The following is a 19,770-nucleotide window of genomic DNA, read 5'->3' on the forward strand; positions in this document are numbered from 1 at the left end:
TAAGATTACCACTATTCTAACGTCTATCACTCAGAATAGTCTTGCCTGTTCTTCAACTTCACATATGTGGAATTACACAGTGTATACATGTTTGTGTCTGTGTTCTTTCATGCAACATACGTAGTACATCTGCCTTTAAAATATATTCCCAGTAAGACCACTGCTACCACTTCGGTCTCTTACACCATTATCTGACCACTGCACTAGTTTAACAAGGTCTCCTTGCTTCTACTCCTGCCTGCTTAGTCTATTTTCCACATCGTTGCCAGAGTGGTAATTCTAAAATATGCATATATATCTGATCATGCCATCTTTCTGCTCTAAGATGTGCTTCTGAGCACATTTACAATAAAATTCCTACTCCTCACAATGGCATATAAGACTACGAGTATATTATACTGCTTAACTAGCTCTCTGACCACAGTTTCTACCATTTTTATTTTTAACTCATTTTGCTCCAGTCACACTAACCTCTTTCCTCTTCTTGAAACATGCCAAGCAAATTCCCACCTCATGGCCTTTTGTCTTATTGTTCCCTTTTCCCGGCATGTTCTGTCCCTGGATTTTTCACATGGCCTACTCTCCCACTTCACTCAAGCTCTGCACAAATGTCACCTCCTCAGAGGCCTATCCTGATTACCCCATCTAAAACAGCATTCTCAGTCACATTCTCTGTTCTTACCTTTCTTTATTTTCCTTCATTACTCATATTTCTGACATTATTATATATTTATTTGTTTATCTTTTAGTTATCTTTCTTTCTCCACTATAACATAAGCTCTGTTAGGCAAGTATTTTGTCATGTTCTCCAGCAATTAAAACAATTTGTGTCGTGCTGTAAGTGCTTAATAAATACTTGCTGAATGAATGGAATTAATGAATGGTGATATTAGATGTCTCTGAAACATCCAAGAGGAGATGTCCAGATGTCCAGCATACAAGGGTCTTAACCTCAGAGGACAGTATAGACTGAGAGCAAATTTGGAAGCTCTGTCTTTTACAAGACACTTACACATATCAGGGGTAGACTGAAAAGAGATTAAAATATGGGAACAAGCCTTGAAGAACTCCCACATTTAATGGCTAATATAGCAACAGATAAGATTGCAAAGGAGACTGAGCAGGAGTGGCCTGTCAAGTAATTTCTTGTTTATTAGTTTGTCTCTATTACTAGATTATTGGCTCCTTGAAGGCAGGAATAGAGGCATTTCTCGGTTTTTTAACATTTACTAAAGAGCCTGACACACAACTGGAATACAGTTGGATTTGTTGAGTTAAGGAATGTGTAAAAACTACCTCTATGGCAAGATGTGATTTATTTAATTTTAAGTCAATCTATCACATAAACGCAAGAATACCAAAGCATATAATTCTAGAGTCACTATTCTGCCTTACTACCAAGCTTTATGAATAATACTTTCCACAGACAAAGAAAAATATTTTATTGGGCAAGCTCCCTTACTCTTTGATCTATAAAACAAATCCTTCTAATGCTCACCCTGCAGGGTCGTAGGTACTACTCCTTCCAAGAAAGTATGCTTTTACAAGTTTAGTTTTTATCACTAGATTAATTTCTCTTAGAACAGAAACAATCTTAATCATTTTTATTCTCACAGGTCCTAACATAATGCCTGGAGTTTAGTAAATGCTCATTAAGTCTTCTTAAAGTGAAATTACACACACACTTTTTTTTTTTAGTTGATATAAACATTTATAACCATTAAGAGCAAAAGCAGCAATTTATCAAGTTTGTCCCTAAATAGATGCTATAAAACTTGCATGAAGAAAATAGTAATCTGAGAGACAGCAAAGGTTAAAAAGGTGATAAATGTTTTGTTAAGTTTATTCTAATAACCTAGTGATAGAGCACCTGTACTGAAAGGTGTTTTGTTTATCTTTTCATTTTTCAATCATCACATGTAACTCAAATATATCTGTTTACTGATTATTTTCCTCTCCTACGACTGGGACTTATGAGGGCAGGGGATGTGTATCACTACCCACTAGCATATACAATAACGCCTGGTACAGAGTACATACTCTGTAAACGTTTATTAAATGAATTGATGACGGGTGCGCTGGTGATAGTTAAGATTCACTTACTAACATCACATATCTTCATTTTTTAAATACAATCAAGCTAAAAAGCACTCAGTTTCCTGGGCTACCAATTTTCTTAATATATACTGTCTTGTGACAAAAGTAAAGAAATACAGAATTATGAAAATGATTAGTTTCACTATTTATTACCTGATTCTGAATTTGACGTACTCTCTGGTTTTGGAGAAAAATCTTCATCTGCTAATGTCATCACTCTATAATAAGAACAAATAAATGGTACACTTTTATTTATATTTATTTTTAATTTTTCAATTACAGTTGACATTCAATATTTTATATTACTTTCAGGTGTACAGCATAGTGGTTAAACTATTAAATTTATATAATTTATGAAGTGATTTCCTGATTAGTTTAGTACCCACCTGGCACTATACATAGTTATTACAATATTATTAACTATATTGCCCATACTGTACTTTACATACCCGTGACTATTTCATAACTACAAATTTGTACTTCTTAATCCCTTCACCTTTTTCACCCAGCCCCCAAACTCCCTCCCATCTGGCAACCATCAGTTTGTTCTCTGTAAATGGTATTCTTTTAATCTTTCAGTAACTTTTGAGATTCCTCAAATACTTAAAATATGGATATTTATATGTAATCAATTATCCTGTAGAAAAAAATACAACTAGTTAGAAAAAAAAAAGTTACCATATCTATATGAACAAATAGTTTAATAAAGGCAATATATCTCCATTTATCAGCATGAGACAGTCTGTGTAGAGGGCAAGGCAGACTGTTTAGAATCAGGGAAACCTGGTTTGAAAGCCCAGTTCTGCTATTCACACTTGAGTGGCCTTGGGAAAGTTACTTAACCTGTCTTGAGTCTTGGTTACCTCATTTATGCAAAAGGAATAGCAATCTTGTTTCCCAGGATTCTTATGGTAAGGATCTCAAGTAACATAATACTTTTTAAAAATAAATATCCTTTTCTCTTTTATGCTTTCACAAATGAGACTGCCCCTAATTCTACACAAATGTGTAGGAGAGAATTAGCTATTACAAGAGGAATACAAAAGGATCAAAACTCAACTTTTGACCACCAAAATGGGATTTCTAAGTTCCTAGGAAGACAATGGAGTTGAAAACCAAATGTAAGATGTTTTTCTAAATTCCTATTACACGTTTATTGAAGAGTTGAACTCAGTAATCAAAACAATTTTATCCTTTCACATTTCCCCTTTAAATTCATCCTGTTAAAATAGCATTTTCTTGGGGCCGGACCGGTGGCTCAGGTGGTTAGAGCTCCATGCTCCTAACTCAAAAGGCTGCCGGTTCAATTCCCACATGGGCCAGTGGGCTCTCAACCACAAGGTTGCCAGTTCAACTCCTCGAGTCCCCTGCAACTAAGATTGAACACGGCACCTTGAACTGAGCTGCTGCTGAGCTCCTGGATGGCTCCATTGGAGCACATCCTCTCAACCACAAGGTTGCCAGTTGGATTCCTTGACTCCTGCAAGGGATGGTGGGCAGCGCCCCCTGCAACTAAAAATTGAACACAGCACCTTGAGCTGAGCTGCCACTGAGCTCCCAGATGGCTCAGTTGATTGGAATGCATCCTCTCAACCACAAGGTTGCCGGTTTGACTCCTGCAAGGGATGGTGGGCTGTGCCCCCTGCAACTAGAAAACGGCAACTAGACCTGGAACTGAGCTGCACCCTCCACAACTAAAACTGAAAGGACAACTTGAAGCTGAACGGCACCCTCCACAACTAAGATTAGAAGGACAACAACTTGACTTGGAAAAAAGGCCTGGAAGTGCACACTGTTCCCCAATAAAGTCCTGTTCGCCTTCCCCAATAAAATCTTTAAAAAAAAAAAAAAAAAAGTATTTTCTTATCCTTGAATGAACTTTCAGGTGTATTCCATTGCTTGTGTGGTATTCTCTTGTAATAAAGAGTTATTTTTAGGTAATAAAAAGCCCAGTGTAATATCACAACACCAAACTCATAATCCATTTTAAATTTCTTCCTTTTCTCAACTTAGGCCTGGTTTAGACTCACAACCTGCAGTTCTTTTCCTGCTCCCATGTGGTAACTCCTCTTTGGGGTCCTCTAGCACTGGAGTAGGGGAAAGCTATAGTAAGGGACAGGAAGGTCTTTCTTGATCTTGACTGATACTATTATTAACACGCCATTTGTGCCCTTTGGATGTGACAGATAACCAAATGCTGACTCTCTCAAACCTGAAGCATTTTTGAAGGGTTCAGTGATTTGATTTCCCTATGGGGCTCTCTCATTTGCTGCTCTTCAGGATCTCCTCAGCTTTTGCATTTGATGACAGAACTCCCAGCCTCTTTTAATTAAGTTTACTTTGGTTTTTCGCAGAAGTTATATTGGGCATGATCCCTTTCAAGTTGATCCATACCTGGCTCCCTTCTGTGCATTATGCACAAATCTTTGTTGTGTCAAACTCTGAAAATACACTTAGCTTCCTGTTTATTCTGTCATCATAAAGCAACTAACAGACCCTCTTGCCTTTAGACTTTTCAGGTGTGAATCAGAAACCAAATTACAGAGGACATATGTCAAACTTTCCAAATGGTTCTCTTGGAGCTTCCTCTCTTGTGTTGAGGTGAGGGAGAAGTCTCCACCTCTCCTATATATGACACCAATAACACTTATCAAAGAAATAAACATTCTTGGTCATTTCATCCTTTCAGTGAATTCTTAACCTTTGCTTAAATATCTTGGAGATTGGTAATGGGCTAATGCTACTAGAAGATTTGGGTTTGACCCGACCTTTCATAAATCCTACAAAGATGGTTCTACACAGAATAGGGGGTGGGGGATGTTGTCATTTTAACATTGTTTTCATCTACTGTCCAAACTCTAACACCGCATAAAAGTCACATCCTGCTACATTCCTCAAGTTCCTATTAACATATGGAGATCAAGGCTTGGTGGACACAACCACAGAGTTTTACTATTAGTCATAGTATACAGAAAGAACTCAGGATGTGACCCAAGATAGATCCCTCCTCCACACCTTCCAGCCTTAAGGATTACTGCAAAGGGGACAGAGGCTTAGGAAACAAGCAGTCAGACAACAGGCACTGACTTTTCTCCCTCAAGCCCAAAATCTGGAGGTGGGGGTAATAGGTGGGAAGATGACATTAGAAGATGCAAAGAGAAAGCCAAAAGTAGAGGGGGCATGTGCCAAACTCCCTGTTTAGAACTCTAGGAGGAGACATCCATCCAGGGTGGAAACGCAACATAAAAGTAAGAGTTTGGGATATTCAGGCAGAGCAGGAGCCTCAGTTAGCCCTCCTGAGAGTCCCTTAATTCCTGTACTTTATAAACACATACTACATTCCCAAGGTTCCACATACTAAGGGCAATGCAGAAGGTGGTCAAATTGAGATCCCAAACACCTGACATGGGGCTACTGTGGTGAGGTGACTACCACAAAGGCTGCAGAAAGGCAACCGGGTCAAAGTCTGGGTGTAGGACTTCAATGGGACTCAAGAGGTTTGGAGTAGCAACAAAAGCAAAGGTGAGGAAAGACCTCAGGCCCTAAATACAGCCATAAATTCACCAATGACTTTATTGGTAGGGTCCAGCCCAGGTATACAGTGAGTCTTGAAACCTGCAGTACAAATCAGTAAAAATCCAGAGGCAACTTGTAGATTTCAGATACTTTAAGCCCCAGCTTCACCCCTCCCACCACCTCTGGCCTGCCTCTATGTTTATACCCCTATATTTAGGGTGAGTAATTATTCAAACTGGCATCTTACTGAGAGTAAAAGGGAGCTCTATTAAAAATTGACAGAATAAAAGGCACACATTGGAACTCTTCCAGGCAAATCAAGAGATATGATCACCTACCTATATGCCATCCTCAGGAATATGGAATGGGTAAAAAAATCTTAAAAGACTCAGTATTCACCCAAAACGGACTTTTAACTGGGAGTAACTGGATGGCATTAATAAGTAAGTTTAACTTATAATTTCCCAGTTAAATAAAGGAGAAGAGTGATGAGAGCCCATGAGAAGTTTAGATCAGTTACCTTAAAAATAAATAAAGATATATTTTCTTTACACATCCAAGTAGTAGGTTTTATTTCTTAAAGAGAGGGTGGCATTTAAGAGAGAGCTTAGATACACATAATCAAGCATTACATTACATTTGCTCCATTTCAATACACAGGCAACAGTCATTGAAGTGGGTCTGTACAGATCTTATAACAATATAAACAAAACTACGTTTCTCCATTAGGTACTACGTCAAAATTGTAGGGTTTTAACTTTGCGAACATGCTACTTAATTAAATAGAATGCCAAAATATCTAACAGATAATAGGTGCTCAAATCTGGTATCATTATTGTCCAAATATCATTCCTTCCTTAAGAATATACTGTGTTGCAAATTGTGGAGTCCATCATTAGTTCTCTCTGTTGACCCCAATAATTTATCTTTAGAATTATCACTGTTGTTTACCAAAAAAGAATAATTCACCTAAGAATAACAGTACTAGATTTTCTTTTCTTCAGTAATTTCTCCCCATTTAGAGACAAGCATATTCATAAGGAGGCTATCACACTAATACTACTCTTTTCTCACTCTACACATTCCCAAGGGAAGAATTATGCCTTCAGCCCAGGACCTTTCCCTTGCTCTCCAGGCTGGGATATTCAACAGCTTGCTGGATATCCCCAATTCAAAATACTGTAGGCATTTCAGTGTTTTCCAAACTAAAATCATTTGCCACTTCAACTTACTCTTGGTTTTCTATGTGAATGAGTCATTCTTCACCCAGTTTGCTTATTCAGAAGACTGGGGACCAACTTGGACACCATCTTCCTTCCTGAACCAACCAATCATTAAAAACTCTTGATTACCCCTTGTGAATGATTCTCAAAATTTTCCTTTATGCTATCCTTGCTGCTAAAGTTCAGATCCTAATCAAGCCTCACTTGAAATACTATATTAGCCATCCCTTCAATCTAGTCACTTCTTCTAAGCCATCTTTTCTTTGTTGCAGGAATAACTGCTCTAAGGTAGAACTATGTTCATGTATATCTTTGTGAAGACGTGGGATAACAGACAAGAATTTGGGTTGGGTGATGTAAAAGTTCCACAGAAATCTGCACTCAAAAGTATATCAATCCAGGGGCCAGCCCGGTGGCTCAGGCGGTTAGAGCTCCATGCTCCTAACTCCGAAGGCTGTAGGTTCGATTCCCACATGGGCCAGTGGGCTCTCAACCACAAGGTTGCCAGTTAGATTCCTCGAGTCCCACAAGGGATGGTGGGCTGCGCCCCCTGCAACTAAGATTGAACACGGCACCTTGAGCTGAACTACCGCCAAGCTCCCGGATGGCTCAGTTGGTTGGAGCGCATCCTCTCAACCACAAGGTTGCCAGTTCAATTCCTCGACTCCCGCAAGGGATGGTGGGCTCTGCCCCCTGAAACTAGAAAAACGGCAACTGGACCTGGAGCTGAGCTGCGCCCTTCACAACTAAGACTGAGAGGACAACTTGAAGCTGAACGGCACCCTCCACAACTAAGATTGAAAGGACAACAACTTGACTTGGAAAAAAAAGGCCTGGAAGTACACACTGTTCCCCAATAAAGTCCTGTTCCCCTCCCCCACCCCCAAAAAAGTATATCTATCCATATCAAATTATACTACAAGGCTATAGTAATCAAAACAGCATAGTACTGGCATAAAAACACACATAAATTAATGGAACAGAACAGAGAGCCCAGAAATAAAACCATGCCTATATTGTCATCCAATCTATGACAGAGGAAACAAGAATTTACATTGGAGTAAAGACAGTCTATTCAATAAATGGCGCTGGGAAAACTAGACAGATACATGCAAAAAAATCAAACTGGATCACCTTCTTACACCATATACAAGAATAAACTCAAAATGAATTAAAAACTTAAATGTAAGACCCAAAACCACAAAACTCCTAAAAGAAAATATACCATAGGAAGTAAACTCTCACACACTACCCTTAGTAAAAAATTTTTACTGATGTATCTCCTCAGGCAAGGAAAACAAAAAAAATAAAATAAATATGGGACAACATCAAACTAAAAAGTTCTTTCACATCAAAGGAAACCATCAACAAAACAAAAAGACATCCTCCTGAATGGGAGAAGATATATGCCAATGATAAAAGGTAAATATCCAAAATTTATTAAAAAACTCATACAACTCAATACCAAAAAAAAAAAAAAATCCAATTATAAAATGGGCAAAGGACCTGAACAGACATTTCTCCAAAGAGGGCATACAGATGCCAATAGACATATGAAAAGATGCTCAACATCGCTAATCATTAGAGAAATGAAAATAAAAACCACAATGAGATACCACCTCACTCCTGTCAGAATGGCTACCATAAATAAGTCAACAAACAACAAGTACTGGAAAGGATGTAGAGAAAAGGGAACCCTTTTGCACTGTTGGTGGGATTGCAAATTGGTATAGTTGCTATGGAAAACAGTACGGAGGTTCCTCAAAAAGTTAAAAACAGAACTACCTTATGACCCAGCAATCCCTCTCCAGGGTATTTATCCAAAGAAATCCAAAACACTAATTTTAAAAAATATATATGCACCCTTTTGTTTACTGCAGCACTATTCACAATAGCCAAGATAAGAAAACAACTGAAATGCTCATCAATAGACAATTGGATAAAGAAACTGTGGCACATTTATACAATGGAGTATTTACTCTGCCATAAAAAAGAATGAAATCTTACCATTTGCAACAACTTGGATGGACATAGAGGATATTATGCTAAGTGAAATAAGTCAGACTGAGAAAGACAAATACCATATATCACTTATATGTGGAATCTAAAGAATAGAATAATAAGCGGGCAAACAAAACAGAAATAGACTCATAAATACAGAGAAAAACACTGATGGTTGATAGATGGGAGGGGGGTTGGGGGGTGGGGAAGTGAAGGGATTAGAAAATACAAATTGGTAATTATAAAATAGTCATGATGTAAAGTACAGCATAGAGAATATAGTCAATAATATTGCAATAACTATGTATAGTGCCAGGTAGGTACTAATCAGGGGAATCACTTCATCATAAGTTAAATAAATGTGTAACCATTATGCTGTACACTTGAAATTAATGTAACATAATAGTGAATGCCAACTGTAATTGATAAATTTTTAAAAGGAAAAAAATTATATTTCCTTGGTTTCCTTGGTCTTACTTTTAGGGTTTCTTTTTACAGCTTTATTAATGTAATTCACATATCACACAATTCACCCACTTAAAGTGTATAATTCAGAGTTGTACCACCATCATCACAATCAATTTTAGAACATTTTCATCACTCCAAAAAGAAACCTTGTACCCATTAGTAGTCAATCCCCGTTTCTTCCCAAACCTCCCCAGTCTTAGGCAACCACTAGTCTGTTTTCTGTCTCTACAGATTTGTCTATTCTGGATATCTCCTGTGAATACAACTATAAAATATCTGGTCTTGTATGACTGGCTTTCTTAACAGCATAATATTTGCAGGGTTTATCCATGTTGTAGCTTATATCAGAATTTCATTTCCTTGTATTATTGAATCATATTCCATTGTAGATATACAACATTTTATTTATCCATTCACCAATAGATGGACATTTGGATTGTTTCCACTTTTTGGCTATTATGAATAAAGTTACCGTAAACATTCATTTTGTGTGGACATGTGTTTTCATTTCTCCTGGTATACATACCTAGGAATGGATTGCTGGCTCATAGGGTAACATTTTGAGGAACTGCCAAACTATTTTCCAAAGCACCCTCACTATTTCAAATTCCCACCAGCAATTTATCAAAGTCTCAACTTCTCCAAATTCAAGACAACACTTGTTATTATCTATCTTTTTTTATTATAGCCCTCCTAGTGGGTGTGAAGTGGTATCTCAGTGAAGTTGTGCATTTCCCTAACGGACAATATCAAGCATCTTTTCATGTGCTTACTGGTCATTTGCATATCTTCTCTAAATATAATGCTCTGTCTTGTATAAGGAGGAACCTGTGTAGAGTGGCACATTCTGTGGCATCTATCAGTGTAAAGAGGTAATATCTGCCTTTTTTACTTGCAAATGTAAGTGAATGTAATTATTTTGGAGAGTTTGTCTGTTCAGATCCTTTGCCTGTTTTTAAATTGGGTCATTTTTCTTTTTATTGTTGAGTTGTCAGAGTTCTTTGTATATTCTGGATACAAGTCCTTTACCAGATATATGATTTGCAAATATTTTCTCTTATTCTGTCTTTTCACTTTCTATATGGTGTCTACAAGTTTGTTTTTAAACTTGTATGGATTTTTATAAGTTAATTCAACCTTTTAAGATTAAGGTGTTACAAAATGTCATTATATTTTACAGAACTACTGGAAATCTTTCAGCGGTTCCCACCACTTTCAGGATAAAATAAAAATCTCAGCCCTTAAGGCCATTCATGATCCAGACTGTGACCACCTCCTTGAACTTAGATACCTTCTCTCTCCCATATGCCTTACCCTTCAGTCCACAGTCCCCAAACCAAACTCTTGATTTTCCCCAGTAATATGTTTCTCCTCAGTCTTCCCCATCTTAATAAATAGCAACTCCATCCTTCCAGTTGTTCAAGACAAACCTGTGGAGTCAGCCTTGACCACTTGCATACTCCACCAGTCAGTCTATCAGCAGATCCTGTTAGTTCTGCTTTCAAAATTTATTCAAAATCTGACCTCTTGCTATCTCTACTCTTACCACTCTGGTCTATATTCCAACATTTCTTGTGTACAATTAGGACAACAGTTTCCTAACTATTATCTCTCTAATTCCTTGCCTCCACATAGTTTATTCTCAACACAGCAGCCATGGTGATTCTTTGAAAACATAAATCATATCATGCCATCCATCTAAACCCTTCAAAGGTTTTCCAACGCACTTATACTCACCTACCTGCTTCTCTCATTTCATCTCCTACCTCTCTCCTTTCCCTCACTCCACTCAGGAGCCTAAGCCTTCTTGCCTCGGGGCCCTGCTCCAGCTATTTCCGCTCTGTGGAATGTTCTTTTCTCCAATGAGTCACACAGTGAGTCTACCTCCTTATTTAGGTCTCTGCTCAAATGCTACCTTTCCAACGATGACTTCTCTGACTACACTACTTAAAATAGCAAATCTCCATCCCAATATTCTTTAGCCCCCTATCTAGTTTTATTTTTCTCTATAGAATTCATCACCATATAGTACAGTATAAATTTACTTGCTTATTTGTTCATTGTCCATCTCTTCCACTAGAATGTGGATCCAAGGAAGACAGAGATTTTGTTTTTAATCAATTTCATTCACTACTCTGTATCTCCAGCAATTAGAACAGTTCTGGCACATAGTGAGTCTCAACAAATACTGAATAAATGAATACCTGAATTTAGGAGCTAACAATCATACCTTCTTCATAACTATTAGAACATGGAGTTTTGAAAAGGACAAGTTTTAAAATCTTAGTTCTTACATTTTTCTCTGGCATTTCTGATTGTCTTCTGAAGAGGTACCTAGGAAAGGAAAAAGAACAACAATCTATTAAAAATATAATTCAAACACAGACCAGAGGCTAAAATTACTCTAGGTAAAAATAAATATTTCCTCTAAAATACTCAGTTTACTTTTTGATTTTTATTGTTTTATATTGTGTTTTATGTCTTCCACATAAATACATTAGTAAACGTATTTTCAAAATACCAAAATAAAACAAAATTATTGCAAAATTTTATGAGACACAGGTATCAATAGCACCTTGTATCTGGATAGTTCTTTACAACTTTTGAAGTCCTTTTACATCTGTTATCTTGCTTGACTCTTACAACAACTCTGCGAGTAAAACATACCATTTCAACTACCCCTGTTTTACATATAAGAAAACAAATAACTAGTCAAGTTGTAAAAGTAATAGCTATATACCTAGAACTTAAACTCAGGGCTCATGGTTCTTAGTCAAGCACCCAATATATGGATATGCATATTAGTAGATTGATTAGTTAAGAGAATGCCTCCCAGTCAACATTTTACTGCCTAGGTACACTAGGATATTACTAGGAATATAAAAAGCCATGGGCATAATCTTCTGAGTTATAACCCTCAGCAACTATAAAACTCTGCTTACATTAAATTAGAATTTTAAAATCTCAAGTTAAATGAAAGTGAAGTGAATGGTGCTTCCCAATCATTGCAAACCATTTCCCTGAAAGGGAGGCTCCCAAAACATAAAGGACTACACTGGATACTTATCCAGCATCTACTCTGCTTTTGCTGATAACAGTTTCCTGCTTTTTCTTTTGATGGTCCAGACATGGCCTGTGACTCAATGCAGTAAGAGCCCTGTATCACCCTGGCCAAAGGGAGTGTTCAGGGATAGGCATATGAACTAATTTAAGCGAATATGTAAGGCCCAGGACTTCTGTTCAAATCATTAGGAAAGAGAAACACTTAGTTCAATGGATGTGAGGCTGTGAGTAGATAAGCCTGAAGCTGAAAAGGGTTGCTATATAAAGAGAGCTTGGCCAAGAGTGTAACTCACACAGAGGGATCCTGAACTGAGAGATGGAAAGGAATTGGATCCTATTGACATAATTTGAAACCCTCGATCAAGTTGTATCTGTACCTGATTTTACCGCTGGATTTTTCAGGTACATGTGGTAATAAATTCCCTTTTTAACTTAATATAGTTTGAGATAGGTATTTTTTTTGTAATTTGAAGTAGACAAAAAGCCTCACGAATACACTCATTACAGAGACAGATTGTTTCTTTGGATAATTTATTAATATGTCAGCAAAGTTGCCAAACTAAACATAACACAGAAGATAAGGTCTTCAAATACTGTTAGAAATACTGCCATCCAGACAGGAAGAAAGAGGAAGCTATACTTTACTGAGAATATTTTTTTGTATAGCTATGTCTCTTAGAACCATAATAATGTTTCACATACCTTCATATAGCCCCCTCTCCCCAAATAAATCAACAAAACAAAACAGGATGGGGAACCAAAACTAACACTAATTGAATCCAACACTAACAAATGAATCTAACTATATTACAAGTGAATAACAACTGCACTGAAAGGAGAGGGGAAGAAAAGAACTAAGCTACGTAACTTTGGAAAACAGTATTTTGATTGGATATTGTAATGCTAAAGACAAAATTGCTTTAATCTATTTAGTAAATATGTTTCTCACAGGGGTCTGGGTTAACAATTATAAAACTTGCTTCTATGTATACTAGAATTAAATACATAAGTAAATAAATAATGAAAGTATTGGATTTTAACCCATAAAACAAAATAAATACACATAAGTCCATACTGATATAAATAATTGAAAAAATGGCAGAAAAGAGTTCTTACATAGTAGAATACCGATTAATAAATGTAACAGGAAAGAATGAAGTAGAAATCACCATTAGATGAACACCACAGCAATAACTGTCGAAGTCAAGTTCCTCTGATGACTGGTAATACCAGTGAATGAAAGTTTAAGGAGACACTGGATTTACTGAATTTCGAATTACCTTTTTCTAGATATTTATTAACTATAAAGAGAAACTAGTAACATTACAGTGGAGAAGCCAGCAAACATCACCTTAATGAAGTGATGAGGGTTTTCCCTGTAATATGAGAAAAAAACACGTGAAAACTCACCTAAAATTGAAGAAAGGTTTGAAAACTGTGGTGCCTTCTCTATTGCTACTGCCTTGCTGGTATCCAGAAGAGTGGAATTCTTACGTTGCAGGTGTCCTTCCAACTTGGGACACTCCCAATCTAAAACAGCAGGGGGAAATGGCACAAAATTGAACAGCACATAGTGGCAGGTTACCTTTACAGCCTTCAACTTAGGTCCCCTGCCCAAACCCAGCCATGGTAATTGAAGAAGGTTTGGGGTGAGACAGAGAAAAAAGACAAGCCTTGATGGCATCAGGATAGTAAATAAACTTTGGCCTATTCTTCTGCTCTAATCTACTTTCTTTCATACACTTTTGCCCATGAAGATTATTGATCTAAGGGACAGACAGCATACATGGGAGCTGCCTCTTATATGTTATATATAAGTTTTACCTATGTCCCGTTAATTATGTCATTAAATAACATACTATTACTTGATGCCAGTTTTAAGCTTTCCATTGACTTCCCACTATGGAAGAATGAGGCTAGTCTCTCTTATATCCCCTTGCTCCTACCTTTCCCACATTTCCCATTGTCCTCAAACTATTATATCACATATTAATTTAGATCAATATTCAATGTAGACATTATTATGATAAATTGCTATAAAAATGCTATTTACTCTTGTGGCATACCATGACCACCTTTGGGTTTTCCTAGAGTCAATAAGTCTTTTGTTTTCGTTTTCTCCGTATTTTTCATCGATTTAATCCCAACTCTATGAAATTGTATAAGTCTATTCTATTTATTCCATTGTCTAGTTTTCTGAAGTTTCACAATGCTCTATCTTGTTGCTTTTCACGTATTGTACTAGGCACCTGGTGGCTCTTTTAACTCAGAAATCTTATTTTTTAGCTATAGAAAATGTTCTTGAATTATACTTTTAATAATATTCTTCCCTCTATTTCACTATCTTTTTCTGGAACTCCTGTTATTTCATATTGGATTTCATATACTGCTTTTCCAACTTTTCTTCTCCAGATTGCAATCTTTTTTTTTCTTTTTTTTTCCCTCCTGACTCTTTTTCCCCGGGAAATCTCCTCAGCCTTATCTTCTAATGTTTCTACAGAGTTTTCAATTCCACTATTGCATTTAATTGTTTGCTGAATATTCTTTTTCTATAGCAGCCTATTCCTATTTGATGGATGCAATCTATATTTTCTTATCTCAGTGAAGACTTTCTTTTTTCAATATTCCTCTCCTTGTGTTTCTGTTTCTGCTTGGTTCCTTTTATTTTTATTTTATTGTGATAGGAACACTTAACGTGAGATCTACCCTCTTAAATTTGTAAATGTCCAGTACAGTATTATTAACTATAGACCCAATGTTGTACAGCAGATCTTTAGAACATATTCATCTTGCATAACTGAAACTATACAAGTCGAATAGCAACTCTCCATTTTCCTAGGCCCTGGAAACCAACATTCTACTCTCTACTTCTATGAATTTGACTATTTTAGGTATCTCATATAAGGGGAATCATACAGTATTTGTCTTTCTGTCACTGGTTTTTTTCACTTTAGCATAATTTCCTCAAGGTTCACGCACGCATGTTATCATATAGCAGGATCTCCTATTTTTTTCAGGCTGAAAATATTCCATTATACCCATATACCAAATTTTCTTGATTCATTTATCAATGGACACTTAGGTTGTTTCCACATGCCAATGAACATGGAAACGCAAATATGTATTCAAGATTCTGACTGCATTTATTTTGGATAAATACCCAAAAGTGGGATTGCTGGATCATATGGTAGTTCTATTTTTAAGTTTTCTAGGAATCTCCATACTGTCCATACTGTTTTCCACAGTAGCTGCACTATTTTACATTCCCATAAAAAGTGTACAAGGATTCATTTCTCCACATCCTTGCTAACACTTACCAATTTTTTTAAATAATTACCATCCTAACAGGTGTGAGGCAATATCTCATTGTGGTTTTGATTTGCATTTCCCTGATGATTAGTGATGTCGAATGTCTTTTTATGTACCTGTTGGCCATTTGTAGGTCTGTGGGGAAATGTCTACTCAAGTACTTTGCCCATTTTTTAATCGGGTTATTTATTGTTGTCTTTTTCCTATTGAGTTATAGGAGCTTCTTATATATTTTGGGTACTAATCCCTTATCAGTTATGTGGATTGCAAATATTTTCTCCCATTTTGTAGGTTGCCTTTTCACTGTTGATTGTTTCTTTTGTTGTGCAAAAGCTTTTTAGTTGTATGTAGTCCCACTTGTCTACTTTTGCTTTTGTTACCTGTGCTCATGGGGTCATATCCAACAAATCATTGCCAAAACCAACGTCATGAAGTTTTTCCCCTATGCTTTCTTCTAAGAGTTTTACAGTTTCTGGTAAGTCTTTTGAGCTGATTTTTATGTATGGTGTAAGGTTAAGGGGCCAATTTCATTTCTTTGTTATGTGGATATCCAGTTTCCCAACATCATTTGTGGAAGAGACTATTATTTCCTCATTGTGTATTCTTGGCATCCTTGTTGAAGATCAGGTGACCATATACATGTGAATTTAATTCCGGGCTCTCTATTCTGTCCTACTGGTCTGTATGTCTGTCTTTATGCCAATGCCATACTATTATCTATAAAATATAATTTGCAATAAATCTGAAATCAAGAAGTGTTGATTTACTGTCTAAATATACTATCCATTACTGAAAGTGGTGTTACTGAAGTCTCCTATTATTGTATTGCTGCCTATTTCTGCCTTCAGTTATGTCAGAGTTTGCTTTATATGTTAGATACTGTGATATTGAGTGCATATTTATTTATAATTGTTATATGTTCCTGGTGAATTGAACCGTTTATCATTATATAATGTCCTTCTTTGCCTTTGTGATAGTTTTTTACTTTATGTTGATTTTATCTAAGTATAGCCATTACTCCTCTCTTTTGTCTCCATTTGCAAGGAATGTCTTTTTCTATCCCTTCACTTTCAGCATATGTGTGTCCTTAAATCTAAAGTAAGTCTTCTGTAGACATCAAATAGTTGGATCTTGTTTTTTATTTATTTATTTAGCCACTGTCTTTTGATTGGAGTTTAATCCACTTACATTTAATTATTGATAGGAAAGAAATTACTATTACCATTTTGTTAATTGTTTTCTGTCTGTTTTTGTGGTCTTTTTGCCCCTTCTTTCCTCTTTTGCTATCTTCCTTTGTGTATTAGTGTTTTTCTTTATATATTGATATACTTTGATGCCTTTCTATTTTTCTTTTATGTATCTTCTATAGGTATTTTCTTTGTGGTTATAGTTCTTAGATCTGAAACATAGTTTTAATAGTCTATTTTAAGCTAGTAACAACTTCAATGAAAAACTCCATTTTAACTTCTCTCCTCATACACACTTTGTGTTTTTGATGTTACAATTTATGTCTTTTTATATTATATACCTATTAATATAGTTTTATAGTTATTTTTAATACTTTTGTCTTTTAACTTTTATACTAGAATTAAAAGTGATTTATATACTACTGTTACAGTACTAAGTATTCTGTATTTGTCTACATATTTACCAGGGAGTTTTATGCTTTCAATATGCTACAATGTTGCTGTTTGGAGTCTTTTGTTCAACTTGAAGAACTCCCTTTAGCATTTCTTGTCAGGCACATCTAGTGATGATTAACCCCTTCAGCTTTTATTTGTTGGGGAAGGTCTTTATCTCCATTTTTTAAGGGCAGTTTTGCTGGTTATAGTATTCTTGGTTGATAGTTTTTCTCTTTCTGTACTATTTTGTTACACTACCTTCTGTCCTGTGAGGTTTCTGCTGAGAAATCCATTGATAGTCTAATGAGGGGTTCCCTTGTACATATCAAGTCACTTTTCTATTGCTGCTTTCAAAATTCTCTCTTTGACATTTGACAATTTGATTATGTGTCCCCATTTCTTTGGTTCATGTTAGTTGAGGTTTTTGGACTGGATAATTTCAAATGACCTATCTTCAAATTCACCAGTTCTTTCTTCTGCTTGACCTAGTCTGCTGTTGAACCTCTTTATTGCATCTTTCAGTTCAGTTTTAGTATTCCTTAGCTCTAACATTTTTCTTTCAGTCTTCTAAAATTTTTCTACATCCTTCTTGAAATTCTCATTTCTTTTATGCATTGTTCTCCTGAGCTCACTGAACATTTTTACGATGATTATTTTGAATTCTCTGCAAGGTAATGTACATATATCTCCATTTAATCATTGTCAGTTTCTGGAGCTTTACCTTATTTCTTTTGGGGGGACTGTTTCCTTGTTTCTTCTTTTTCTTTGATTCTCTGTGTTGGTATCTGCACATTAGAAAAAATAGCCACCTCTCACATTCTTCATGGACTGGTCTCAAACAGAGGACTCTCACTAATCAGCCAAACCAGAAATTCTGGGATCCTCTCAAACCTTCTTACTCGTCCAAACCACCATCTTTGTTCTTAGTGGCCACCAGGTATCTAGAATATAGCAGGTCCCATCAGTGCTCTGAGACATGAGAGACAGAAGCCATTTTCTTGGGCAGCTCCCAGAAGTGTTGGATACACAGGCCAACATTCTCCTTTCCCAGAGAGAAGCTGGGATCTAGAGAATACTTGCATGCTAGACCAAACTACAATCTTTGTTCTCAGTACCCAACAGAATTCTAGTGTATGTCAGGTTCCATCAGTACTCTGAAACAGGCAAGACAGTATCCAGTCCTTTGTGTGGCTCCCAGAAAATTTAGAACGTTTGATGTATGGTTCAGTCCTTTCCTTCCCTCCCTAGAGAGAAGCTGGAAGCTGGGGATTCCCTGCCTATTCTATGGTGCTGTGCTGGGGAAAGGGTTTATGGTGACAGGGTGTCTTGAATATTCCTTCTGGCTTTGATGTGGATGGATTTGTGCGTGTCTGGGGTTCAGAAACCCTCAACTAGCTTCTAGATTTCTCACAAATAGAATTAGTGCATGCATTGCTGTTGAATTGGTGTATCCATGAGGGAAGGGGGCTTCCTTTTCCAACACCTTTCTGATGTCACTCCCATATTTTGCTTTGTTTTGATCTCTGTTTTATGTTAGAGGTTTCCCCAAAAGTCTGGTGATCCTTGGTTCTCTATTCATATTTAAGAGGGGTCCCTAAAAGGCTAATTGGAATCTCTATGGCCTACTTGTGGTTTGTCACATAGTTGGCTTCACTGCAGGGTGTTCTTGTCAGTTTCATCGAAGGACTACTTAAGTCAGTATCTTTAGATATATTCTTTAAGGTTTCTCAGAATTCTCAAGAAAGCATCTTACATTCTCCGAACTGGAAGGTTCAAGTCTGGGTGCTAATATGTTGGAAACTGAACAGAGAAACAAGCTGTTGGGCTGGGATAGGACTAGACATTGGGTGAGCAGGTCCTACAATTTAGAATGTACAATTTCTTTTATTTCTCCCTCTTCTTTGTATCTGAAGTTGGCTTTTTCTGTATAATAAATAACCCCAAAATCTCAGTAGCATAAAATGAAAGCATTTATTTCTTATTCCCATGTCTACCATGTTTCCCCGAAAATAAGACCTAGCTGGACCATCAGCTCTAATGTGTCTTTTGGAGCAAAAATTAATATAACACGCTGTTTTATATTATATTATATAAGACCCGGTCTTATGTTATATAAGACCGGGTCCTATATTATATTAAAATAAGACTGGGTCTTACATTAATTTTTGTTCCAAAAGATGCATTAGAGCTGATGGTCCGGCTAGGTCTTATTTTCGGGGAAACATGGTACTGGTTGGCTCAGGCAGCTCCACTTCAGATTACAGGTCTGCTGATCAACTGGGGCAGCTCTCTGCACTCTACAGGTTGCCTTGGGCTAATCTGCTCTGTCTGGGGCTATTCTGCTCTGTACGTCTCATTCTGGGTCCCACGGGAGAAGCAGAAGCTGATTAGGACATATTCTTCTCAAGATGGCAAAAGTGTAAGAGGATAAACTCAACCATTTAAGCATATTTCAAAGGTTTGCATATGTT

At 36.7% G+C, this 19,770-nt stretch overlaps 1 protein-coding gene across 1 annotated transcript in view; it reads right to left on the bottom strand.

Moving 5' to 3' along the window:
• The window catches only part of MEIKIN (meiotic kinetochore factor), an 82,295-nt gene that overhangs the window by 44,353 nt on the left and 18,172 nt on the right, over positions 1 to 19,770 (bottom strand). The window contains exons 6-8 of the mRNA XM_074314104.1: positions 13,779 to 13,898; positions 11,600 to 11,639; positions 2,251 to 2,315 (exon numbers count right to left, since the gene is read on the bottom strand). Of these exons, the coding sequence (XP_074170205.1) occupies positions 2,251 to 2,315; positions 11,600 to 11,639; positions 13,779 to 13,898 (225 nt within the window). The remainder of the gene's footprint in view (positions 1 to 2,250; positions 2,316 to 11,599; positions 11,640 to 13,778; positions 13,899 to 19,770) is intronic.

The sequence above is a fragment of the Rhinolophus sinicus genome, linkage group LG10 (assembly GCF_036562045.2).
Source record: "Rhinolophus sinicus isolate RSC01 linkage group LG10, ASM3656204v1, whole genome shotgun sequence".
NCBI classification, from domain to species: domain Eukaryota; kingdom Metazoa; phylum Chordata; class Mammalia; order Chiroptera; family Rhinolophidae; genus Rhinolophus; species Rhinolophus sinicus.